Source organism: Papilio polytes, unplaced genomic scaffold (genome assembly GCF_000836215.1).
Source record: "Papilio polytes unplaced genomic scaffold, Ppol_1.0 DF824102.1, whole genome shotgun sequence".
Taxonomy (NCBI): domain Eukaryota; kingdom Metazoa; phylum Arthropoda; class Insecta; order Lepidoptera; family Papilionidae; genus Papilio; species Papilio polytes.
Window position 1 is genome coordinate 414941 of NW_013525102.1, and position 27924 is coordinate 442864.

The window sequence follows — 27924 nt, forward strand, 5'->3', positions numbered from 1 at the left end:
GCCGCTGGTTCTGGGCACAAAGCGGTTGTTATCGCACACGTATATAACCGCGCTGTCGCTGCGCGCGCGCACACTTGCTCTACTCTCTCACTGCTGTGCTATCGATTTCCCGCCCTTTAGTTTTGACCGGCGCGCGAGTTTCCCGCGAGTGAGGTTAGTGTGTGATTTTTTATTTTTGTTTCAAGGAAAATTGGAGCGTGGCTTTACTGGTTTTTATTTCATTATTATTTTTCCGTGCTGTATGCTGCAATAAGCGGCCATTGTTTGTGTTAAACAATAATATTCCTTTGTTTTTAATCCACCATCGGTATATAATCCGTAAGGCTTATTTCTTATCTTAATTAAATTAAAGTATTAACTGTTGTTCATCGCCATTGTTTTTTAATTTATTTAAATATATTTATTAACAAATAAAAAAATCATATTCCTATTTTGCTTTTACATTGTCTTTAGCCAAGTTTGTTCTCTTCACTTATTTTCTATGGATTTTTGTCGCTCTGTTTTTTTTGGATTAAAATATTATTTATTAAATAATTTAAAAACATTATTAATCCCTTTATTTTTAATACTTTCTTAACTTAAATTTCAGTATTTATTTTTTGCAAAAGAAACTTTAGAGATTGTATCTAATGAATAAAACTAAATAATCAATTGCTATTATAAATATACCTATTATAAAGGCAAAAATTAGATCTGATTAAATATCACAATCAAGGATAATTAGAATTGAAGATAAAAAGAAATTTTCTTATCGAGTATTATGATAATGCTGTTGACAAGTTACACATGCAAGTTACCGTGCGTCTACACTGCAAAACACACATACAAAAACATTTTTCTCTTTGTCAATCTTACTAATCTTATTCTTACCAAAATTATAAATGCGAAAGTTTAGATGGATGGATGGATGTTTGTTAGTTAGAGTTTGTAGCCTAAACGACTGAACAGATCTCGGTTAAATTTGGCATAGACGTAGAGGATACTCTGTAAGAACACATAGGCTACTCACTTTTGTTTTTTTTAATTCCACGCGGACGGTGTCGCGGGAAAGCTATTCAAAAATAATTAAAGGGTCGGCAATATTTTGCACACATATTTCGCTAGTGGACATTATATTAATAAAAACATATAAAATACGACTCAGCAAATGTATTTGGATCAAATGTAATATAATATCTTTACTCGTGTAAGGTTTACTGAACTAATGAGATTTAATACTACATTGTTTTGTCTATCACTCGAGTTATTTTTAACTTCTCATATAACATTATTATGTCTGGTTGCTAGAAAGACTTTTACATTTATTTTAATGCTACAATACATTTTTATGTTAAAAACTTTTATATAATTTAATTATTATAATCTGCAACGGCAAATGTGGATGTAGGTAAAATTGTTTTTATCAAACTTGGAACATTTAAATTATTTTGTATGCGTTAGGACAACATACATTAGTAAAGCACGAGTCAAGGCCTTATTATGTATGCTTCGCACGTTTGGTGTCGAAAGTAAGGCTTACACTGCATTTAAAAATATAATTAGATGATAGTTATACTAAACAGTAAACGCACAAAAATAGTAAGAAATTTCTCATATCTATTTAACCTAATTAGGATAGATAACCAAGGTCATTAGAGGTTATGATAACCCTAACAGCATAGACATGTTTATCCAAATATGAAAACAATATGGTGGCATCAGCTCAAACGTAATCATACTAATGTTATATGCGAAAGTTTAGATGGATGGATGGATGGACGTCTGTTTGGGTTTGTAGCCTAATCGACTGAACAGATTTCGATGAAATTTGAATTTAACACATAAGCTACTCTCTTTTGTTTTCTTTATTCCATGCGGACGTAGTCACAGGCGAACGCTAGTCTTTTATGAGGTATAAATAAAGTTAACCCTATAGAGCCTTATTACAAACGTTTTAATTGACTTTCTCTATGGTTTCACATTTTTAAACACTAAAATGTATAGTGTTTTAATAGTTTGTTTATTGCAGACGTCGCAGTAATACACAATGAGCAGCAGCGAATTCAAGATAGAGCGCAACGTGGAGTTGTCGCCGGAGACGAAAGAAATCGCTGAACAGGAGTTACGAGAGACGCCGGAGCGAGTTCGCGAGGCGTTGGAACGTCTCAGAGAACTGCTGAAGGAGAATAAGGATATCTACTTCGGAGATGATGACGAACTATTGACAATCTTTCTACGACCTTGCAAATGGTATCCGGAAAGCGCTTTAGCACTCGTAAGTACATTTTTTTATAACCTTAATGATTGCATTTTCTAAAAGTGACATAAGAAAGCAATAATGAATGATAATTTAAGGACAAAAGTTTTGTACGTGGTCCCGACATTGAATGAAATAAAGACAAGTAATGATGACGATTGCATTTTTTTTAAATAATTTAATACAAATTTATACAATTTTCGATAACTATCACTATACGGAGACTATGACTAGAGGAATGGCTTACTCATATTAATCCTGATGGCGTCATGTAATAATTTTAATTTATTATCTACTTGTACCTTATCTTTCTGTACATGTCGAATAGGATTATAACAATGTAACTGATATACAATTAGAAATTATACATAAATATTTACGTTACGCCTCAGTGCTTTGATACTAATATAATGCGTAAACACACACTACATCTTGGCGTAGGATGACAGCAATAACAGAATATTTTTTAATAATTCTTTCTTTAATGAGCTCTACATTTACGATACGCTTTAGGCTATATGTTTTCACGCTACTAAATAAAAGGGGTAAATAAATTGGAAAAAATACCTTCATGTGGCAAAGGACTACAAACTACAAACTGCCGACATTAAGAAAGCGAGGTTAATCTGACATTTTCAATTGAGAATTTGACAAATGTCAATAACAAAATAAAGTTTTTATAATTATATGCGGATAAAGCCGCACGGGAACAGCTAGTTTACTAAAATTATAGAAGTGGTGTTTATCTGTTGAATTACTTTGAGTTATCTAAGATCTTTTATTTAGTGCTTATTTATGTTGGTGATTTTAAAAATAACTTTAATGCAGCTGCAGTATGCAGTACTTTAATGCAGTTAGTTAATGAAGTAGGAGATACCATATTTGTATTAAATCTTTAATATTTTATTTAAAGCTTTCCTTCCTTTACGAAGCTTGTTGTAAATATCCCGACTTTGGAAAGTATAATTTGCAACGTGTATATAATTACTGGGTGTATACAATCTTGTTGCAAGATGCGGATTTTCTCCCCGCGCGGGAAAATATGTGTACAGACTATGAATGTATCTACAAACTTTTATCATGCGTTTGTTCTACCGTTGCACAAGTTCATAGATGTTCGGTCTTTGTCATTTTCTTTGAAATAAACAGAGATAAAACGATGTTTTTTTCGACTGCTTCGTCCAAAACCAACTTTAATGAGAACAAATTGGACATTGTCCGCGTAGTAACTATTCGCAGCATCAAGTGAACTTTCGACAGTGCCTTTTCAACCGCTGTTATCTCTGACCGATAGCGGGCCAACAATCGTATCTCTGTTTGTTATGAGTTATTGAACTGTCCCAAAGATATTTATTTATACTTTTGGATAAGGACGCAGTGATTACTATAAATATTGATTTAACCCACTGTTATAACAGTATATATTTATTTAATTAAAAAAATGTTGTTCGCAAATGTAAAAAAAAATATTCTTTTGGTTTTCAAAAAATGGTCACTATAGTTTGGGTAAGAAAAAAAAATAAAAACTCTTATATAAAATGATAAAGTACTTTTTTTTACAAAATTAGCGTATTCGTTCGATTATTTATTACATTTAGTTTTAAAATCATTTTACAATAGTTAATTAGAATAATGAGAATAGATACCTTGCAAACACATTTAGTACACGTTATTTATAGATTTATTGTAAACGATAACTTTATCTGTAACAGAGTTTAAGAAAAATAATTCCATAAAATACAATTGTTGATATTTAACTTATCATAGACAGATATTTGTTTATAAACATGTTATTGCAAAGAAGATACGTAAATAACAGACGTAAAAATATGGCGACTGACAGATGTATGGTAGAGTACATACTGTGCCGACTTTCTGTCACGATTAGACCAGGAACATAATGAGAACCCTAAGCGTTCCTTTTTACAAAACTAGGAAACAAAATAAACGTATTAAACTAATTAAGACCTGACATTGGTTGATATATTTGTATAACTTTGATTGCAAAGTTGAAAAGACGAGTCCAATGCCAATATTTGACACAGAAACTGGTATAAACGGTCCCTTAGCTTGTTGCATAACTTGGAGATGGTGTAACAAGAAGTGTTAGCGTGTGACGAAACGTTTTACTTTGATAATCGATACGAAATTAATTGACAACATTTTATAACAAAAAAGTAAAATTGCCAACCCTAATTACTCTTCTTAAGTGTTTATCTTGTATTCTGTCGTTCAACAGAGCTAGGTTCATTATTTTCTATTAAAAAATCCTACTGTTTTCAAAATTGAATTACACACTCTACTGTGAATTGTAGAGGTACAATACGAATGAGTGGAACCAAAATATTTTCCCTACTTTTCTTGACATTTGACCTGTATCTAATTGTATGCGCATTCATAATCATCGTATGAGAATGTATATACATTTTTTATTTGGCCATTAATTTTGTAGCTTCATTAATTGAAAATAAACAGGGATGACATAATTAGATCTGCGTACACAGATTAATCAAATAAAAGTGTAACATTTCGGAGACACAACCCTATTCGACGTAATGATAATTTAACAGATTGCACATTGAAAAATAACAAACCTTTTTAGTTGTGAGTTTAGTGTAGCAAAGTATGTAAAGATAATTTGATAATAAATGTTTTATAATATATAACGTGTACTTTACTGTCATATTTGGTATAGAGAGGAACATAACTATCACTGCTTACCAAGAAACGGAGCATCTATGTCTATATGATACGATAACAAAAATGTCAAAGGGCATCGTTTAACAGATAACTCGAGCTACCATTGCCGTGGTATACAAAAGGTCGTCAGTTATAAGTGAGAAGAGAAAGAGATAGAGAGATGTTACATTAAGATAATGAACTCCCAAACTTGCGTAAGGTGTTGAAAAAGTCCTTTTGTCTTTTGTTTTATTTTTATTCCAGTTATCATTGGTTGTTTGTTATTCATAAAAACTATATTACGTTCGTGTTTTATAGTTACAAATATTTCAACTTAGATGCGTATGTTTTAATGCGGATGCTCTATGTAACGCATAAAGGAAAAACGTAGACACACATTTCATGGCTACCGAGCTAATTCTAAGTTGATTTTTATTGCTAACTAAGCTGTCATTGCAAATAGATTTAACTTGATTACTTCCGGTTTTCGTAAAACAATATAAATAATTACGTTAATATAAGTAATCGATTTTAAATTGTTATTTGCAGAGTTTACTATGATTGTAAAGTTTTATGTTTAACTTAATAAGGGATATTGTTATTAAAAACCACAACAAATGCTTTGTAAAAATATCATCAAACTAGCTTTAAAACAAGTCAGTGAATATATATTTTATACAGACTTTTATAGGGTTTTGTCCCCTAGCATTTGTATCAAGGAGTCCGGTTATGTAAACGTTCTAAAGATCAATCATTAACAATTTGATGTAGATACGAAGTGTCAGTAACTGCTCCATAATAATCGTATAAATGTATAAAACGTATAAAAGCGAATAAACGTCGGCTTGAAACACGCCGGTACCACGAGGAACATTTGTAACACCAGCAGTCGAATAGAATTATAAAATGTTAGAGAAAACAAACGCTCAAGGTTCTATTTCATCAAATAGCTACTACAAATTTTGGGAACACTTGAAGCAATCGTATTAAGTCGTACTTTAGTGATATTCCAAAATTTAAGAAAATAAAATTGTTTATAGGTTAATTCAATAAATAGAATTTATGTAATGTGGAGTAACTAAAGCCAAAATTACAACGGTATCTTGACCTTTTCACCACCAACCCGTAAAAGCTACATAAAAACTGTAATACACTTCTATTTTTTTCTATTTTTAACAGCAATGAGACTCTAATAGAAGTACCACTGAGGTGTTAAGAACATTTTAACGATAAGTGCAAACAGTGTCAAGTTCAAACTCTTGTACGAATTTATGTCTAGATGCATTACGTACAAAACATATAGCTGAGCAAAGGCCCTATCAGTTCTGCATTGCAACGCATTGTGAAATTGTTTATATATTTTGTTTTTTTTTTCCTCTTCAATTTTCTTGTCATTAGTTTTGATTGTTAATGATTGGTTTTCGTTTTTCTCGTTTGTATTTTTTTTTGTTCAAGTGTATTATGTTGTATTGTGTTGCAGTGTGTTTTGGAACTGATTAAATGTGTATTATTATTATATTATTATTATTATTATTATAACTTTAAATATCTATAAATATGGGGTTAACGCTAATATTCAAATAATTGTTATATAGTGTTAGAAATGGAAATTCAAAGAGTGGTACCACATCTGCAGTTCTTTTGGTATTGCGCATACTCATTGTTTGAGGATTGCCTTGGTGATCCCGCTTCTCATTTGCCTTCTTTTCTCTTACATAAAATGATCTTTATTTTTTCTAGGTTAAAAAAATGTGGATTACTATAGATAATTAATATTCAAATCATTGCTTAAAGGACTAATTAGCTTGGTCTGACCTTTTTAGGTTATATGCGTTAACTTATTTTATAAATCTCGTACGCATTAATGGATAAACAACAGGAAATAGAAACAAGATAAACATAAATGATTATACATTAATATGGAAAACTACAATATTGCTTGTGATTGAGATATAAATGAAGTAGAATTATCAATGTACTAGACATACCAAGTTGCAATAACCTATATCATATTGCAGACATTTAGGTATTTTAAAAGATAAACAATTATGATAAGAATTATATATAACTTTTCCGGTAGAAATTATGTATTAATCACATTTAGCGTGATAGACTCATGTTACTATGACAAAACGATAATATGACTTTCTTAGCGATATAATTTTTCAGATCCTATATTTAGATTTGTCTGGTCTAATCCTAGAATGAATGTCTAATAATATATTTACGAGGTATACGGCCTGAAACACTTTTTACATTGTCAACAAACTATAAAGTTGTATAAACATTAAGTTAAAATAAAAAAAATCAACAAATTGATGATGAAACGAACGTTCTCAAATAGAATACGTACTTAGTTTATGAAGTAATACTGCTTTATTTTAACTTATTAAAGTAAGAGTGAAAAAATATTTTAAGTGTTAATTATTCGATTAATATTTGTGACAATAAACTTTGTGACACAGACCGGATTATCACATTGTTTGACTTTATTTTTATCAATACTTTTGTTGTTTTCCGTTTTAATTCTATACCAAATTGTTTTCGTATGTGCGTGTATGTATAGATTAGAAAGTTGATAATGTTGTGATTATAATTACAAAATCAATTACATTTTTGTATAGAAATTACTTATCATCTATACAAATATTATAAACAGGAAAGATTTGTATTTTTGTATGTATTGAAATAACTCAAAAACAACTGAGTCTATTTCAAAAATACTTTCACCATTAAAATACAAAGTTATCAGTGTATTTTGTTACTATTTTTTTAATTCCACATGGACGAAGTCGAGAACAACAGCTAGTGTTTTATATTTAGAATTAACACGTTGAAATCTGGAAGCGTAAACATTATTCTTTCCCGGTACTTCTTTTAATTCCTTCTTTAATTCTTTTGCTTTTAATGGCAATTACCAACAGCTTTTTTTATAATCTATTTCTTCTCTTAAGATTTAGTAATTTAATATCAACGTTAGCAAGTTTACATTTAAAGACCACTTACCATCGTTAACTAGTAAATTTGAATTCAAATATTTGTACAGCTCTTGGTAACAGTTATCCGATTAGGCAAATGCAACGAGAAAATCGACACATCTGCAGTTACAAGGATGCAGACGTCTTGTTATTAGTCTAGTAACGGGCCACTCGATAACGGGTCCCCAACTACCACGTACCATTAAAATACCGTCTACTATAACTACAGTATACATACGAATACAAAGTAGTAAATACAAGTTAGAATCGAACGCAAATTAAAAGTATTTTTCTTCTTACTATAGGCGTAGCGTATAAATTCGAAAAATGTAAGATAGTTATGAAGAGACCTTAGAAAGCCCTTCTAGAATTAACCTAGATCTTCGGTTAGTATTTAATCAAAGATTGTGCATTTATATTTAAAATTCTTATGAATGTTTGTTACCACATAAATCTAGAACATCTGGATTTATCTAGATTAAATTGGACTAGTTCTTAGGTTACTAAGGTTTATAATTCCAGGCAGACGAAGTTGCGATCGACAGCTAGTCTAATTTATGATAATTGATAATGACGTTATGAATGCTTATCCTGCAGTTAACTAACCAAATATTGTGACTTTCGTAGCGTTGTTTGAAGTTTGAATAACTATATCATGACTCACCGAATATGGGCCAATGAAGATCTCAACCTTTGTCCTATTGAATTGATCGAAACAAGACGTGATTGTTATTATAAATTGAGATTGCCCATAATTAAAGCAGAATACCATCAATGTGACATGCTTAAATATTTCTCTAATATAGTCAAAAATATAAATATGATCATGTAATCGTTGCAGTTTCTGATCTTTTTGGATCACTTTAGATTGTGTTTTGTAAAATGATTGCAATGTTTACGCGATGATTAAATTTTTATTAAAACAACGTATAGAAATAGTTCATTTTTAGCGTTGAATAAGGACATTTTTTAGTCTAGTAAATGATTTCTTACCTTAGAGTCTATGAATCAGCGTCAACATAGACGCGGCATTTGGACTTTGTTGCGTTTGTTTTTATATTGTTGTGACAGAAATAGTTATTATTGATATGCAGTCACGTCGGTATCGAGTGCGAGGTCCATGTGCAATCACTATCAGCTGATAACAGCCGGATGTTCATCGTTTCTAACTGCACTCTCAATGGAATATTACATTTGCATATTATATTTCAAGTGATTAAAAAATAATGTAGTTGTATCACTTGGTTACTTTTATACTGATTTAAGTCAAACTCTTGATGTGACTAGTCAGGTCTTTAGTATATACTAGCTTACGCTCGAGTCGCCGTCTGAGTGGAATTAAAAAAAGTACGTAACCTATGTGTTCTTCCAGACTATGCTCTACATCTATGCCAACATCGTGATCCGTTTAGCCGTTTAGCCTACAAACTTTAACAAACATCCATCCATCTCATTTAAAATGAATTCTTAGTTGCAAGTTATATTTTATTTTCGAACTTTTGGGGCCTTGTGGCTACTTAGGAACTGTGTTAATGACAAAAGTGTGCGGTTGTACGGATATTCCATATTATAATGTATTTTAGCGTCCTTGCTATTATAATGATATTAAGCAATTCATAATCACCGCTTTGAGCCTTGACAAACAAATGATTAGCGACGAAGAGCCGAAGTAACAACACTTATCGTACAACGATAATATTTGACTGAGGTTTGTATGATAATAAATATCCTGTTTCCCAAACAATTAAGAACAAAAGAAAAAAGTTACAGATAGGTTAGATTGGGTGTCGCCAGGAAGGAGGACCTCTCCCCCAGATACTCGGAAGTTGATTTTCTACTAAATTCCTATTCTATTCTAATAATATGTTACAAATGTGTACCTTACTAGATTTCGCCCTCGATTCCATCCGCGTGAAATAAAAAAAAGAAAAGTGAATAGTCTATGTGTTCTTCCAGACTATCCTCTACATCTACACAAATTTCATCGAAATTCGTTCAGCTGTTTAGGCTAAAAATCCTAACAAACATCCATTCACACATCTAAACTTTCGCATTTATAGTATTATGTATTGCTAAAAGTAGCATAATAAGATTAAAATGTAGCAACACTGAACGCACTATGTATTTCGGTCAACGCAACTTCTGAGCGCGCAATTAATTTTAATAACAGAGTTAAGATTAGGCAAGTCCGTCCGAGGTATAGAACTGAACGTGCCTGCCGACCCATTCGCAATCAGTCGTTAACCTGCATTGTGCAACGAAAAACATGCTGACTGAGACAGGCCCCTTGCCGACAACGTAACTCTTATAAAACAATATTGCATATACAAGGTCAAGATTTAGTTATTCATGTAGTTATTATAATTACATTATATAATTAACCTAATGACTTATATTAAAGATAACATATATCATTCATGTAAATATTCTGCTTCCGTAAATATTTATTTGCTGTGGATTTCCACTGAAATATAGTTCGACAACATATTGGCATCGCTTTCTTCATCTTATGAGAAACAGAGACAGCAAAATTAATTTACAACTTTTTTTGTAGTGGCAACCCTGATTTTATGTAGCTAGCTAATGAACGATTACCATTCACAATTATTTATAAAAGTACTAAAGGTTAACTACAGTTTGGATTAGTAATTAACAAACAATTCACAATAAAAAAAACCTTTTCTTGTAAGCGCTGTGTACGCCTGCCAACTGTATGTTCTGTTTTTTTTTTTTGTTTGTATTTGTCTACAATATATTTAATTTGGTTGTGAACTTTAAACAATTGGAATACCTTTTCAATAACTAAATAAATAAAGAATAAATAATCTGAGTATAAGTTAAATGAATAAGTTCAATTAATTGTAACTGAAATAAGACTATTTAAAAATAATTTTTAACAATTTGTTTTTACAAGTTATCTGTAAAAAATTGATTTCGAAGCGTCCGATACAAATTAGCGCCTGTTTAGTTGGGTCGATGCTCTACCTGTTTAGAAATGAATTATTTACGTAAATATTATAATAGTATTTGCTTCGATTGCATTTATTGCCACGAGCCACGAATGTGACACGAGTTCGTTAAACCAAAACACCTTTTCAAAAAATTGTCATTGCTTTATTAAACTTTAGTAACCTAACTACTGACTTTCGTAACCATCCGTGAATATATCCTCAAGACATTTTTATTTATAAAAAGGAAAAAGTCAAACTAAACTATTTTACAACTTAACATATTTATTGCAAACATCGCAGTACAAGTTATCTACATGTATTGTGTACTATAGAGGCAAGGTGATAATAAATCATAATGAAAAATAACATTGTATATTTATAAAAAAGACGTAATACTGACTTAACATATTCGTCAAACACATTAGAATAGTTCTCATAGTCATATTGTCTGTATTCATCGAGCGCATTATCGAAAGTAACGAGGAAATGAGATCGTTATGTTTTGCAAACAAAACGTAAACTCGCCTGTTATGATATAACAAGTCGATTGCGAGACTTGAGACTGAAAATATTGACATATTTTCGTCTTGTCTCGCTTCTACCTTCACTTTTACACGTATGAGTAATACCAAAACAAAGAGAAGACTTAAATCATGTTTTATGAGATGTTTTTGTCGTTAGGTGCACATTTTACTGTCGCAAAGACAGATGGAATAAATTGCTTTCTGTAAAAAATAAATGACACGTAATGAGGCTCCGATCTGCGGTGTAGGAGCGTCTCGTATGCTGCGAAACGTGGTTTCGTAATTTAGCTACGGGAAGCTATTTTGATAGCAATCACATGGCAATGGGATATAAGTAGTACGGTCACGCGAAAAAGTTACGGACTGTTACCTTATTATGTTAATCGTTATACTTATTGCTGATTATGTAAAAAATGTTCTTGTTTTAGATGCGGCGTATTGCTGAGTTCAAACGCGACAATGCGAGCCTTCTAAATGGTTTGGTGCCTGAACACGAGAAAGAGGCCTTCCTTGAACATAAAGTGGTGAATGTAATGAAGGGACGCGACCAAAAAGGAAGGAGGTTGCTAATTGTTAACGTTGGAGGTAAGGATATTGCTGGCCGGCCTTCCGATTGCGATTGTTTTGATGTCCTTATTTTATATCTATAATAAATACAAAAACGGAAATATACGAACAATTAGAATCAGACGTAATTCAAAATCGATCCCTTGGGTAAATTACTAATAGAATGATTTTAATTGGTTATAAAATTATACGGTTTTCTAACGAATTATTAGTATGTTTTCAATTACAAGTAAAGTTTTTATTCCTGAGTGTATTTTATGTGTTGGTCGTATAATGTTAATGACTGTGTTTAGCAATTAGAACAAGTTAACGATTTAACTCAATGATTACGCGTCTGGTAAGTGATCATTGTGTAATACTTAAGTGCGCCGACTGCTGATGGACAAGTAACTTATGTTAAACTTAAGATATTTGTAAATATTGCGGCAACGGTTTCCTTCGACGGACTGTTTTGATAAACAAAACCTAAATACAATAACATGTAGCAATACATTTATTCAACACAAAACTATATACCTCGTGTACGTAGTAATAACACTAGCTGTAGCTCGAAATTGAAAAAAAATGGCCAAGTTGCCTGTGTTCTTCCACACTATGCTCTACATCTATGCAAAACTTCATGGATATCTGTTTAACTGTTTAGGACATACCTTATAAAAAAACATATTATCTGATTTTTATAAAAGGTACATAATGTAGAGAACGAATTCCTTGTAGGTAACACACTTGCAGTTATTTGTACTTGCAAATATGACCGTTGATGATCACTCTGATATCATCATCTCACGGTGATTTTGAGCGAGTCACTGCAGTATGGTTGCAGATATCCGTAATTTCTCCTATGGTCTCAACATTTGACCTTTTTAGGATCATGGAACCCGAAGAAAGTGAATGCAGACCAGCTGTTCAAATTGTTCTATCTGATCCACCTTGCCGCCATGTTGGAGCCGGAGTCTCAAGTCAGAGGGACGGTCGTCTTGATGGACTTCTACAACATGGGCTGGTCACAGGTAATTCTTTTATAAATGTATTTTAATAGACTTGAAATAACGATTGAAACATTTTTTAATAGTTATCAATAATACCGATTTGTCTGACGCAAAGATTAGATGCAGTTAACTCCCGTATGTCATTAGTCATTGTAGATTATAACAGGTGCGTGTTTCAACGAAATTAGTATTTTCATAGATAACAGTGTAACAATATTTTAATAACCAAAACCTAATAATTAAGAGGTTTATTCAAATCACTTTGACTACAGATCTATCATATCATGCCGTAATAAATTAATAAAAAATAACATGACCTATATGGTCAGTTTTACATAAGCCTTTATATGTAGTCGATGGTACAACGAGATTTTACGATACACTTATTCTGTCTGGCATTCTTATTTGTCATGATGTTCTAAAATACTGGTGTTAAATAAAAAAAAATGAGAGATAACTTTGAAACTCGTAGTTTAGTCAAGGTCGATTCTTCAGTACGGAATGAATTAAAGTAAATAATAGATTAACGTCACTGACCTTTGCTTGTGTTAATTGATTGTATCATGCGTGTTGCAATGGAGCGATACACTCTTTGTAACAATATGACTATACTAACTTCATGGGCGTCGGATAACTTAACATCAAGCGATCCGTTGCTCGTTTGCCCGCTTTTCTTATAAAAAAAAAAAAACTTTCGCCCGCGACTCCGTCCGCGTGAGTTTAAATAATACAAAAGTGGGTAGCCAGACTATCTTTTCGTCTATGTCAAATTTCATCGAAATCCTTTAAGCCGTTTTGGCTACAAACTCTAACAAACAGCCATCCATCTAAACTTTCGCATTTATAAAATTAGTATGATTTTTCCGAATCATATGACAATAACATTGTAATTAATTAAAGAAAACATCGGATTGTCTTAATTACCATATGTTTTAATTAAGGTTTAGGTGCGTTAAGTAATTTAATAACTAAGAAACTGAAAAAAATAAATTTCGTTCGTTAATTTGTTTTCCCTATCGTGTTGCACCGCGATTTATTTTAATCAAAAATTATTTTATTTCAACACACTGTTTGCACGCAAGCAATAATTTTATACGCCATAAATATTACGAAAATGACATCTTATTCATTTCTTTACATTAAATGAGTTAACTATACATGTTTTATTATCTCATATGTAAGTCATTAAAATTTTTCAATGTGGTTACAGTATACGCTGTTTGAGAAAGACATGCAAAAACTTCTTGCGCAATTTCCTTGTTAATCAGAAAGTCTTGATTAGTTCCTATAAAATGTCTGTATTTACATAATAAAAATAAAGTTTAATATAGTCTAATAATAAATATAAAATTTAACGACATAAAAGAATGTAAGCAACTTTTTAGAAGACTGTGTATTTTATTATTAAAATGCGACTGTAGACGTAAAACTAGAGTCGAAATAATTATTACGAGTAGTATAGACAGCAAATATATGTAAGGTTCCTTTTACTTTAATCTTAAAAAAAAAACGAAATATCTATGGTATATTTACTCTGTGGAAATCACTTTCACCGCGCTCGCGCTTTTGCAACGTCGATTTCAATACGAGTGTAGTAACAAACCAAAATGGACTATGTGTGCACTGTGCATATATTTATTGCGTCAGTGTGCATTGTTCTTGTAACACATTAGTTAATTTATTTATAGTATTAAAAAAATCAGTGCCACCAATGCTCGTCAAAAACGAAAAGTTAGTTTTTTAGAATCTTTTGTGTTACATTAAATTATTTTTTTTGGAATGTTACAAACAAAAGTGCGTTTATTTCAATTGGCAAATGTCCCAAATGTTTTTTTTTTTCGTAACTAACCTACCTTGACATCTAAAATACGTTGTATGAATACGGTTTTGCTTATGATAATGCTTTTGTTTATAATGTAGTTGGTAATAAAAATAACTCTCTTCCATATAATGGTTGAAAATTGAAATTTGATGGTACTCCGTAGACACTTCTAGTTGCCACAAAAGGTTACTTTATATCTATCGAACTTCATATGAAACTTGATCGTACTATAAATAAATATTAATTGTTTAATTATTTATTACTTTTTAAATATTTCAAAACACTATAGAACACTGTGCTTACAATTAGGTAACTTTGAATTAAACGAACATGAAGTATTTAATTAAGAAGTAACTGTTTTATTATGTTAAGAATTAATTTCTCTTCTGTCTGCTTAAAGAAGACTAAGATAACACTTTAAATTAACTAAAGATTAAGAGGAGATAGCCAAGATCATGAATTGCATGTGTTTGGTTATTTCTTTCTTGTTAACAAGACATCCTTTGTTATAGACTACAGACCAAGTGTACTTTAAAAGTAATGACTCACACTTATACCCTTAACAAAGAATTGAGGTACGATTTGTCGACACTGCGCCTGCACTGCGCGCCGCGCCGTCGTGTTTTTATAACAAAGATGCACAAAGTATGTTTATCCATATTTCTTCCATTGTCTCACATTATCTTTGTTCTAAGTAGTTACGAAATTTTTAATTACTCACACATTTTATTTGTGGTATGTGAAATGCGAACAGGATTTTTGATATGAAATAACCCTGAATTAATAAATAGATTAAAATTGTATAGATAATAATTATCGTGCGTTATCTAATTGCTGCGCAGAGGTTATTTTCCGATATTATGATGAACGTTTCATTGACTCTGTTGCAATAAAAAAGTCAAAGTCATTGCCAAAGGACTTGACCTTTTGGCTTAGATATAGTTAGTAAGTGAAAAACAAAACAATGCCGAGTGAATTATTCAATTCTTTACGCGTTTAGCGCATCTATTGACTTGTGTTTGATCGATAATTGATCGATTGAATGTAAAAGTAAGTTCACACTGCCGAGGCATTTCCACGAAAACATTTGTCAACTTGTATAATTTTTTTTTTACACGCAGATGAATACGCTCCTGGGTAAAATTCAGTTTCTTTATTAACTTAATATACCCTAATGATTTTATTTAGCACTACAAATATAATTTAAACAACGTTTAGTTCATCGTGTAAAATCTACGTAAAATAAATGAAGAAATAGATACAGGTTATTTAAGATAAAGACAATGACTTTTAAAATCAAGAAAAACACATCGAGTATAAACAAATTTAAATGCAAATGTATCACGTACTACCTTTTGCAAAGGAAAATATTGTACGGAAAATAGTATATCCTGTCGTGACTTTAATAAAAATCGAGACGTTTGTCCCTCGGAGTTTGTGATTGTTAACCATTGTTTAAGTATGTAATCTTACTAGTTTCGCCCGCGACTCCGTTTACGCTGAATTAAAAAACAAATATGTTGCCTATATGTTCTTCCAGACTATCCTCTACATCTGTGTCAAATTTTATCTAGATACGTTAAGCATTTTAGTATACAAACATCCATCCATTCATCTAAACTATTAGTAAGATATAAGTTAGATTGAAAGGAATCCCAATAATTATTAAAACTCTTAACCATAGACAAAGTACAATTCAAGCTTATACTTGTTAATTTAAAAATATTTCTGGTGAATCACTTTTCCCTCTTATTACAATAGTTCACTTTATCTCACGTTTTTTACAAATGATATTAACATTATAGAACATCCCACGAAAACAATAAGAATTCACATTATTGAATCCTCATAGATTACATCCTGTTAACCTTTTGAACGTTACTAGCGAAGAATGTTATATTTCCGGTACATTTTAGTCCTTTATCCTTCTAAATTATGATTACCTCTAAGTGACAATGTTGGTGTACCTTTCCCTATGTTGTGGAGGAAAATGTACCACAGCAAAGGTTTCGCGCTCAAGGGCCGTCACGTCCGAGGCTATTGGAATGATTTTTATGCGCAGGAGTTATCGTCACTTATTTGGCAGATAAATATTATCAAAATGCAAATAGGTCACATAGAGGGTATATTGCAATTACGTAAATGATAATCGTAAAAGATTAAATACGTAATATAGAACATTTCCTTGCCATTTCTACATATGATTAAGTGGGAATCGTACGAGCGACCATCGAAATTTGCCTGAAAAGCAAATGACCGCTGCCCATAAACCTCATCGTTGGAGATAAAGTTCCTATTCTTAATTGACGGAGGAGACTTGCATAAGGAAAATCTTTCTAATTTTTCTGCTTCTCCCCTGCCGTCAAATCCGCTTTTCGTTCCAATCTTTTCCGTATAAAAAATGAGTGGCAAGTGAAAGGGACAAAATTTAGGCCTTCGGCATGCAAGTCAATTTTTTTCGTCCCAAACGTAAACAGACAATTATAAGATATTTTAAGTGATCCTAAAAGTATTTTAAAATCCTAGATAATTAACAAAACATCCCGAAAAACAATGCCAAACGACTAATATAATTTTTATTATCTTGCTAATCGTCGTAACTACGCGTTTTAAATATCGCTTAAGTGCTATCTGTGAATTAATATTTTAGTTAAATATCCTGTAATAAAGTAAACGTGTATTTTTATGGGAAGTTGGTTTACACTTCTTCGTAAGGACGTCGGTACATATGGGCGTGGAAGAAATACATAAGTGTTCATTCTTAATGCGGGTTTGTTTGCTTTAATATGACCTTTACCATTTCAGTTATGTAGGTTATAAATATTTCTCAATTATTCGATAATCAAAAATAATTAAGTAATATAACGGCCTATAAAAGTTATTAAAATCTTGCAAATTTAATTTAGCACCGTCAATTTACATAGCACAACATCCGCAAGAAGTTGCCTTGTACCTGATTTACCTGTTTCCCAAAGTAGGACGATAACCTCCTTAGAAGCATTGAGTTTATTAAAAAGACTATATTTCCAATTCATACTACTTTCGAGCATCGTGAACCTTATTAAAATATCAATAAATAGGAACGTTATTATTGTTCTATTTTAGGAGATTTCACTTGCATTTATTTTCCAGTCTTCATAAATTAATTCAAACAAAACGAACAAAAACCGTAATTGATACTTTATTCTTTACAGACAATGGGCCTGACCCCATCCTTCTCGAAGCGTCTCCTCACCTTTATCCAGGACGCGATGCCGCTTAGGCTGAAGGAAGTGCACTTTGTCAAGCAACCTAGGATCTTTGACGTCGTCTGGAGAATGTTCAAACCTTTCATCAGGGATAAGCTAAGGAATAGAGTAAGTTTCAATCACTCTCATAATCAAAGCTCTGTTGAAACGGTTTTAAAGGACTTCTGATTTATTTCAACAATCTTGGTTTCATTTTCGTTAACTATTGTGTTTAACCTCTTTTAGATCTACTTCCACGGCTCGGATATGTCGTCTCTCCATAAGCACTTATCGCCGAGCCATCTGCCGGCGGACTATGATGGCCAGTTGCCTGCCATAGACTATTCCGGCGCAGACTGGTACCCCGTCATCCAGCACGTCATGCCTCACATAGACAATTGGAACACGTACGGATTCGTCAAGAAACCATAGACTTAGAATCATTGTCTTTTTAATTTGCAGACGGAAATATTGTCTGTAGTAATTTTACTATGCACAAAGTATAATTTTAAAAAATATTGTTTACTACGACTACCCATACCCATACCCATCAACAGGTTAACAAAAAAAATGAATTATATAGTTGTTTTTTTCTTTTCGATTTGGCAATTTAGGTTCTGGAATATGATATTTAGTCGAAAGAAATTGGATTATTTTATTAGTTAAACTAAATTTCGTGTTGCATCTAGGTTTTCAATTTAAACTTATTATTAAGCCAACTAGTACGAGTGTTTCCCGATGGGCCCATTGTCCCAGCGATCTTAATTGGGATTTTTCCCCCATCGCTGGGTTAATCGGCCCAATGGGAAACGCCCTTAATTACGCTCAATCGCAAAGATGTAATCATAACAAAGTTCAAACAATATGCTTTTTAATGATATTTATATAAAATCTACAATGTATTGTCAAAAGTAATAGTTCCTAATAGCTATTGGACAACTAATTTTTTTTTTAAATTCTAATAGTAGTTTTGTAGATTAATATTTCACTATTCTAAAGCATGCAACCAAAAACTTAGGTATAACAATACGTTTTAGCAGTTTCATTAAAATTTTAACGATATCATTAAAATGATAATGATGGTTTCATTAAAATAAAGAAAACGATTTTTTTTTTGTGTTCGAATCTTAGGGGTATCATGACAGATGCTTTTAATCATTTAGTAAATATATAGCTTTTGGGTATATTTATTTTTTATTAGATTAGTTTTTTTTTAAACTTGAATATGTAGTGAAGCGTATGAAAAGACATCGAGGCTGTGAATGTGATAGTGCTGTGCCACTTCAATGACATTTCACCAAAATATAGATAATTAAGATAGTTTTGAATTCATTTATATTATTATGCATTTCTAAATTTGTAATGAAATTGTTCCTTAGTCTTTTTGATACGATTGAGTATGTTTATAGGACTTTTTAAGTAAACATTTATATTTGTAGAGTAAAATTTTAAGACAAAAATAGGGGCCAATCATGATTGTTAAAAGGTATGTCTGATAAAGTTTATTTGATGTAATTTATAATAGCTTCGGGTATTAAAACTCCTCGGAGGTGAGTAAGAGATGTTTATGTAAGAGAAGTTATTAATTTGTGAAGTAACGATACGATATGATATTGCTCAAAATTTTGATATTAAATTTATATGACAGTATTATTTGTTTTATTTAATTACTAGCTGTTTCCGTGCCACTTCATCCGCATAAAATTATGAAAATTTTATTTTATTGTTTACATGTGTTGACACACTTAAGGGGGTAAATATTTTTGATAAAAACAATTTTCAAATTCAATTTTCAATAATTCAAATTATCAATTGCATTTGCAATTGATTATTTGACATTTGTCAAAATGACATGACGATGACAAACCATTGCAAGCTTGCTTCCTTAATGTCGGCAGCAACTTATGGTCTCTTTCCCACATTAGGGTTTTTATCAAAAATATTTACCCCCTAACTTTAATGACGTGAAAATATATAGCCTAAAGCGAGACGTAAGTGTGGGGCGTTTTATTAAAAAATGATTAAAAGATGATATTCAAAAATATGCTGTAATTGCTGATATCTTAGGCAACAAAGAAGTGTGTGTTTTCGCTTTATTATAATAGTATAGATCGACTAAAAAGACCATACCCATGTTTTTTGTTATCAATATTTGTCATTGGAAAATATCCATTATTTTGGTCATTACAGTTTTTGCCTGTATTTACTAAAGTCAAAAATGTTTAATAAATTTTGATTTAAGATTCTACTAAATCGACTGTGCATTAAAGTACGGAAAATTACAATATAGCCAACGTTGCTATTGTATAATAAATCAATCGAGCGATGAAAGAATTTTTAAAATTATTTATTACTCTCAGAATTTATAAAACAAACAAACGATATGAGTTACTTAATTTTAGCATAGGTTTATCCAAGCGCCTGCTAAAATTATAACACTACGTTTAAAATTTATTGCAACTACTTTATTGATGTTTGGTTTTAACAAATCAAAACAACATTTGTATAGTACTGAACTTTTATTACTAACATTTCTGTGGTTAAAAAGCGAAAAACATATAATTACATCTTAGTCATTTGCTATCTTGAATATTTGTAAATGAGATCACGGTCAATTTGCAGACTTCATTGTCCTTAATTGTTACATTTCTCCGTCTCGTCGATATACTCGTTAATTATATAACAGCATAGTACATTACAAGATATGTAAACTCATATGCAAATTAAACAAAGATGTTCCGTAATTTTGTTGGACTATTATATTTCCTTACATAACATAAATTGCGGCAAACGTCTTCTCAATTATGCCGAAATCTCTTGGAAATCTTTAATTTATTTGCATCCACGACCAAAAACGTACAGCCGCTAGCAGATAGTTTTGTTGTAGGTTTTATATGTTTTTTATAACAATAAATGAATCATATTTCTGTGGGTCATTGACATTGACACCTTGTCTTAGTAAAGAGACGTCTTGGAAACTACAAATGCCATCAAAAACAAAATTGTTACTCACACTATACGAATATTATAAATACGAAAGTAGAGATGGATGTTTGTTAAAGTTTGTAGCCTAAATGGCTGAACGGATTTCGATGAGATCTGTTATGGATGTAGAGGCTAGTGTGGAAGAAAACATAGACAACTCAAGTTCTTTTTTTTTTTATTTCGAGCGGACGAAGTCGTAGGCGAAAGCTAGTTGTTTTGTAAAGCAACTTGTTTATCGAATCATTAGAAATGTAAGTATGTTATAATTACTAGCTACATTATGAATTAACTAAAAACGCTCGTATTTTTACCCTTTTCTCTGAGGAATATCTGAATTATTTAATCTAGGTTAAAACACAGATGACATTTATAAATTACAGTACCATAATTCGTTGGTTACCAAGTGAGAGGTTTGATTTAGCAGCAATGGGAGTGGTGGTGGCGACCGTTATGTTGCGCAGAGGCTCATGCCAGTCCGACTTAAGATCAGTCACGCGCATCTCATCTGTACAATATAAAAATCGATTAAAATTATTTTTAAAAAACCTTATTTTATCTGTGAAAATTTATTAAATACACAAAATAATTTATAATATTTTTGTAATAAGATATTAGCATTTATCAGCATAATTTGATATAATCGAAGTGTTGTTTTTGTTATCGCTTTATTTCGTTTATAAGACAATCCGTTGTTAATATCATATAATAATTTAGTGTTCCACCTGGTTAGGTGAAGTGAAGGGTCTCATGTGGTGTAACTTCGACGGATGCTGGTTTTAAGACGCCCTCATTCCGCGGTCTGTCGTAACGTTTGAGACGTTTAAAAAACCGCCGGTGTCACAATAACTGTAGATATAACAATGGAGTTGCAATATGATGGAGAAGGTACTCCATTTGTCATGTGGGGAGAGAATCATATACAGTTAGAGAGAATGCCGATCACAGAAAAGGAGTATTTAGAAAAAGCTGAGAAAGAATTGAGAGAGACGCCGGAAATTGTTGAAAAGGCTGTCGCAGAATTGAGAGAAATGCTAAGAAGTGAGTATATTATTCTAAAGTAGTTAAAACCTGTTCATGTTTTAATTTAATATGCGCATAAATTACAGTCTGATGATACCAATTAGATTCTTTTTTCCGCCAATAAAGTGGGTTTTCATCTCGAGTTTATTATGAAGTAATTTTATAAATATGTTAATTTGCAATCAATCAGGTGAATATGACGAGAAATAAATAATTAATACACTTATTCATACACACTGTGTAAAATATTAGAATGTGTATAATATAATATATTAGTAATTGGTTTTAAAAACGGGTTCCGAGTGTCAACTTTTAATACACCAAGCTAGTTGCTGAACAATCGTAGTGTAGTCCATGGAGCGTCCACTGAAGCGATCTAAGAGCTCGGCGGCCTCCAATTCCGGTAATAATGAAGTAATGGCCCGTGCCGAGGCACCTGAGGGAGCCCTCGAGCTTAGCTACTCATACGAGGTTCAGGCTAAGCGCCATCTGCGCTCGGCTACCTCAAGCCCGGTGAATCTGTAAATGCCTCTTATAGGCAAACAGTGGTAATGCAGTCACAAAAAAAAACAAATTAAAATCGTAGGCGTAAATTTAACTTGTCAAACGTAATGAGTCAAATTTTATAATTGGCATTGCAAACTAATATCTTCATAACACACAAACGTAATATTAATATAACAAATAAATAAATAACATTGATCCGCGTAAAAAATGTATCAGCATATGTAATTCTTACTTTCAAATTTATTAGGACTTTGGTCAATATTGATTATGGTCATGTAGCTCAATCGAGTTCTTAAAGTAGGACAAATTAGATGTTCAAACATACATGCAAACATGAATCTTATCTTAAGAACATTAACATTAATTTGACCTGATAATGTGATAGACAATTTTGAATGTCGATAAAATGTTGCTAAGCAACACGGATTACTTGCACTCCTTTATTTCTTTTATAGGGATCACGCATTACTTTTCGTTTAATTTACTACAATACATGAGTTAAAGAAATAAAACATAATAGTACTAATAGATGATATTTTGGTTCTACACAGACTTTTTGCAATATTTTTTTTCTAACAGCCTTCACGGTTATGTAAACCTTTGGACTGCATTTGGCAAAATCACAGATCTTATCAATGTAATAAATGTTAATGTTTAGATTTAATGTTACTTCTAAACTAACTGGAAATATTCTATTAAAATGTATGAGGAATGTTCATATTTCATGTTTAGCGGATTATTCCTATGTCTCGCGCTTTATTTTTACTCTTGGATGCAGTTTAACACGTTCACGTAACAGGCCGATATCGACCTGCCGCGGTAGTTAAGCTGGTGCGGGTGAAATTATGTTCCTTCTCGATAGTGCAAAACTATTATCTCAGGTGTATACATTACATTACATAAAATGTTATTATGTTTTCATAAAGTTATAGCAATTTAATCTATCCTAGTGCTGGTGGGCTTAGAAAGACCTGCCACGCACAGGCGGAAATGTTATTGGGGGCGCATTTTGACCCGCCGCACCAGATGAAGAATTATGCTTTTACTTGTTGCAGTTTATGTCTTAATTAATGAATTATACGATTCATCCCACTCTTTTCTAAGGAAAATATAGAAATGGGAAATTATACTTGCTCCATTTTCTTGTTCAATAATAACAGAAGATTTGCTTGATCTTTTGTCGCATTCTTGACATAAAATAAAAATATAATTAAATCTCTTTTTTCTTATAAAACCATTGTTTACTTTTAATAGACTAACGTATAAATGATTGCGTTTCCATTAATTGTTATTTTTTTTGTTTCTTAAGCTAGCGCTTGACCACGATCCCACCTGTTAATTACTTCATTGTTAGATTACTTTATCTGACTAATAAGATTAAGTAGTTAATTAAAGTATATTTTAATAACAATTTTAATATATCCCTTATTTTGATAATCACGCAAGCTATTTAACTTGTAGCCCAGGAATGTATTTACGAAAATATTAATGTACTTGCATGTCAATAAAAAACATATAAAAACTTAATATATAAGTATCTATTGTAACATTAAAAAATATATTCCAGAGGATACCTCGCTCTTCGTACCGCTACAAGACGATAACTATTTGATGAAATTCCTCAGACCTTCCAAGTTTCACCCAGAAAGCGCCTTCAAAAGAGTGAGTAGAATATATGTTTCATCATCATCATCAGCCTACCCTAAATTAGGGTGACTAGGCCATAGTCAACTATGCTGGTCCAGTGCGGGTTGGTCGAATTCACACATATCTTTGAATTTCTTCGCTGATACATGCAGGTTGCATCACTATGTTTTCCTTCAACGTAAGAACGTCGGGTAAATTATGTACATATGAAAATTCGAAAAATCGAAAATGACATTGGTACATGGCGGGATTCGAACCCAAGACCTGTAGATTACAAGTCAAGTGCTTAAACACCGATGGCTTATGTTTAATACGGAATTTTTTAACTAAACTAATGTTTATATCAAGATTTATATAGACCACTATATTAGGCAAGATTGATTTAAACCGGTTTTATAGGCTCTTGGAATTATGTGACGTGGCATATACAACTATAGAGATATTCTCGTGTATTATAAAAATAAAATAACATTCAAACAAATTCACATGAGATTTTAGAGGTATAAAAATAATAGTAATTAACGTTAAGAGCATCACTAACGCATTATTTAAAATTTGAATTGTTATACACACTACGCACATAATATGTAAACGCCTTTGGGATTTATGTGAAGCAGTTTTTGTATACGAGTATAAGTTGCAAAGCTTTTAATCACTTACAGCTAAAAAGATACTTCTTTATATCATACGAAAACTTAGGAATATATTCATAGGAACTTTGTTTAGGCCCTCTTGAAGTCTTGCAATGGGCCTAGCCGGCTCTGGCAAATACTTTTTAAAATAACATTTTTTACCTCTTTTAGATCCAAGCGTACTACAAATTCAGGCAATCGCATGAGAGTTATTGTTCAAACCTGGTGCCCACTGCAGTGAAGCCTGCTTTCGACCACTCTATTATATCAATCCTGGCGCCTAGAGACCAACATGGAAGGCGCATCATGCTTGTGGAGTCTGGAGGTAAATATTAAAACATAGCTACGATTGCTTTATGAAGTAAATATTATGCAATTTGTACTGAGATATTTTCTAAATGTTAAACAAAGTACTAACATGCTCTATGTTTGTTAGTTAGGGTTGTAACCTAACCCCGACTAAAACAAATTTACATACAGCGCTAAGATACAAATATTTATACTTAATATTTATTTTTGCATCATTAGTCGACAAGGTAAACACATGGTATATCAACGCATTAAACTCATTATAAATTCGTACCAAAACCAGATTTTATTTAACTAACATAACTGGAAAAACTGGAGTTTGTATTTTAACAATTAACTGGCTATGAAATGACAAAAAAATTGGTATACAAAAAATGGATCCTCCACAGATTTGTTATATAAATATTAATAAACTCAATGATAATAACAAATGTACAATCGACCTAGGCATATGTTTCAAAAACATCATACTTGTTATAGGTTAGTAAAAATAAGTAAAGATTATATTCAACAGTAGTAGACGCCAGCAACAGTATGTTGCAAGAATGGCCACGAACACGTAGACAGGCGTCAAGTGGAACCAATTCCGCTTACACTGTGATAAGTGCAGGCATAATTTTTATCCACTTTCCCTTCCCACCTTTTTCTTATAACGAAATGATGGAGATTTGAAGCAGGTGGGAATGAATATGAAGGGCAAGTCGTTTAGCCAATGGGGTGTCAGGTGACCGCTTGCTCATTTATCACCTTAGAAAATTAAAAAAAAAACAATCATGTAATTGCACTAATTTCTGTCTACAGAGCGCTGGCAACCTCGATTAGTTCCATTATCCGACGTGTTTCGCGGCGTGCAGTTGGCGCTGGAGTCGGCGATGTCTGAACCCCGGACTCAGGTCAATGGCGTTATCGTGTTAATGGACATGAAGGGCCTCTCCTTCTCACAGGTCATGCAGTTCACGCCCTCTTTTGCCAAAATGGTGGTAGACTGGATTCAGGTTAGTAATCAGTTGAGGACGTTATTTCCTAACTTGTTGATATATTTATAGATTCCAACAGGTCGAAAATATGTTATAACATATTTACTAAATACTATACTAAGTGGGAAGGGTAATTGGTTTCTCCGACTGCAAACTGCACTCTGTGTAGATATTAATATTTGGGGTGATCAATACATTTGTAAAACAAAATTACGATTTAAATTATTTTTCATTCAGTAGTTTCCTTTTTTTATGGAAAACTATGAAAACTATATTTTACGAATGTCATGGTTATAGATTACCGGTTATTTATAATTTCAATGTCAAGTGATGTAGGCATCGCCATCTAATGGAGTTTTAAATATCTAGTTTCAGTCGAGTTATCAATCACTGTCTTGGCCTAACGATTGTATACTTTTTGTATTATTATTTTAAGGTTAAGGACCATAATTCGAAGTTGATAGGTCAAAATTTTGTATTTTTGTGTCCAAAATGTATGATTTGTGACATTTTTTTAGATTAGATATATGTATGTAAATATTTAGTAATTTAGTAGTAACTCTTCAGTTCTTTCATTCGTCATAATCAGGTATGGTTGCCGCATCAATCTTTCCTCCTTGAAGAACATATTTTCCATCACCTCAGTCGTCACACCCTTGTTCGTGTCAACTTTTACGCAGTCTCTCTCATTTCATCTCTTGTACTTCTCCCCATTCTTTAATACATACTTTTTTTTAATCAGGACTGTATACCGATTCGTCTTAAGGCAGTTCACATCGTAAGCCAGCCGTACATCTTCAACATGCTGTTTGCGATCTTCAAGCCATTCTTGCGCGAGAAGTTGCGCTCGCGTATTTTCTTCCACGGCTCTGATAAGCAGTCGTTACTGACACACGTCGACCCTAAAGCCTTGAGGAAACGTCACGGAGGACTACTTCCCGAGCCGGAGATAACTGGCGATGTTCTATGGAAAATGTTACATCACTATGAAGAGAATTTCAAAGGTTCGACATACCCAATACTTTTTTCGTTTATATTTTAACAATACAAAATCAACTTTAAAACTAGATTTATATAAACTGTTATATATACGCTAACTAAATAAACCTGTGATTTTTCACCAGCGCTTCAGTGAACTTGAAAATTACTACTAGCGCCATCTATTGATGAATTTCGTCACGTGATTTAAAATGATTGTATTTGTTTTTCAGTTGCAAATTCCTACGGTCACGTGTCAAATAACAACAAGAGATAAGTCCAATGGATATTTTCAAAAACCTCTTTACCACAAGAAATTACAATATTTAATATTAGGAATAGATTGATAATTATAACAATAAATATTAAAACGACGGTAGCTCTCTTAAAAGTAATTTCCAGAATATCTTACAGAATGGGGATGTTTCCTAATGTTACAAATCCAAATAAAGTTATGTTTAATATTTTAAAGACAGCATTTTATAACCTATAATAACATTTAGAGACCTTGATTGTTTGTCTCAAATTAAATATAAATTAAAAACGTTGCAATATTTTTTACCCTCCATTACTCGATCTCAAACAACAATGACGTCACTTTCTCGCATATAACATGGCAGTGTGACCAACTTCAGTAAATGTCAGTGCATTTTGTAGTTATATATTTTTTTAAATGATTATAAGAATTGAGTTTTCGTGTGTTATATTATGAGGACTCCATTATTAAGTGTTTTTATATTTACGACATATTTTACGAGCAAATTTTCGATCAATATGACGAAAAAAATAGTAAAAGTTATTTGAGTAGCTAATATTCAAATTTGACAGACCGCGACGCGAGGTTTGTAAGCAAGAAAGTGACGTCATGAGGCGTTTTCGCGGTCTTTGGAGAAGTT

The 27924-nt window shown here is 32.0% G+C and overlaps 2 protein-coding genes across 2 annotated transcripts; both read left to right on the forward strand.

Moving 5' to 3' along the window:
* Positions 1 to 44: 44 nt before the first annotated feature.
* LOC106099676 (clavesin-1) lies at positions 45 to 19623 on the forward strand. Its single transcript, XM_013278280.1, has 6 exons — positions 45 to 153; positions 2009 to 2254; positions 11797 to 11953; positions 12803 to 12945; positions 17941 to 18102; positions 18220 to 19623. Exons 2-6 carry the CDS (start codon positions 2027 to 2029, stop codon positions 18403 to 18405), a joined length of 876 nt encoding a protein of 291 aa, XP_013133734.1. The 5' UTR covers positions 45 to 153; positions 2009 to 2026; the 3' UTR covers positions 18406 to 19623.
* A 1364-nt stretch (positions 19624 to 20987) lies between these two features.
* LOC106099675 (alpha-tocopherol transfer protein-like) lies at positions 20988 to 27518 on the forward strand. Its single transcript, XM_013278279.1, has 7 exons — positions 20988 to 21209; positions 21689 to 21996; positions 24053 to 24147; positions 24936 to 25089; positions 25875 to 26068; positions 26793 to 27054; positions 27262 to 27518. Exons 2-7 carry the CDS (start codon positions 21819 to 21821, stop codon positions 27303 to 27305), a joined length of 927 nt encoding a protein of 308 aa, XP_013133733.1. The 5' UTR covers positions 20988 to 21209; positions 21689 to 21818; the 3' UTR covers positions 27306 to 27518.
* The last annotated feature ends 406 nt before the right edge of the window (positions 27519 to 27924 follow it).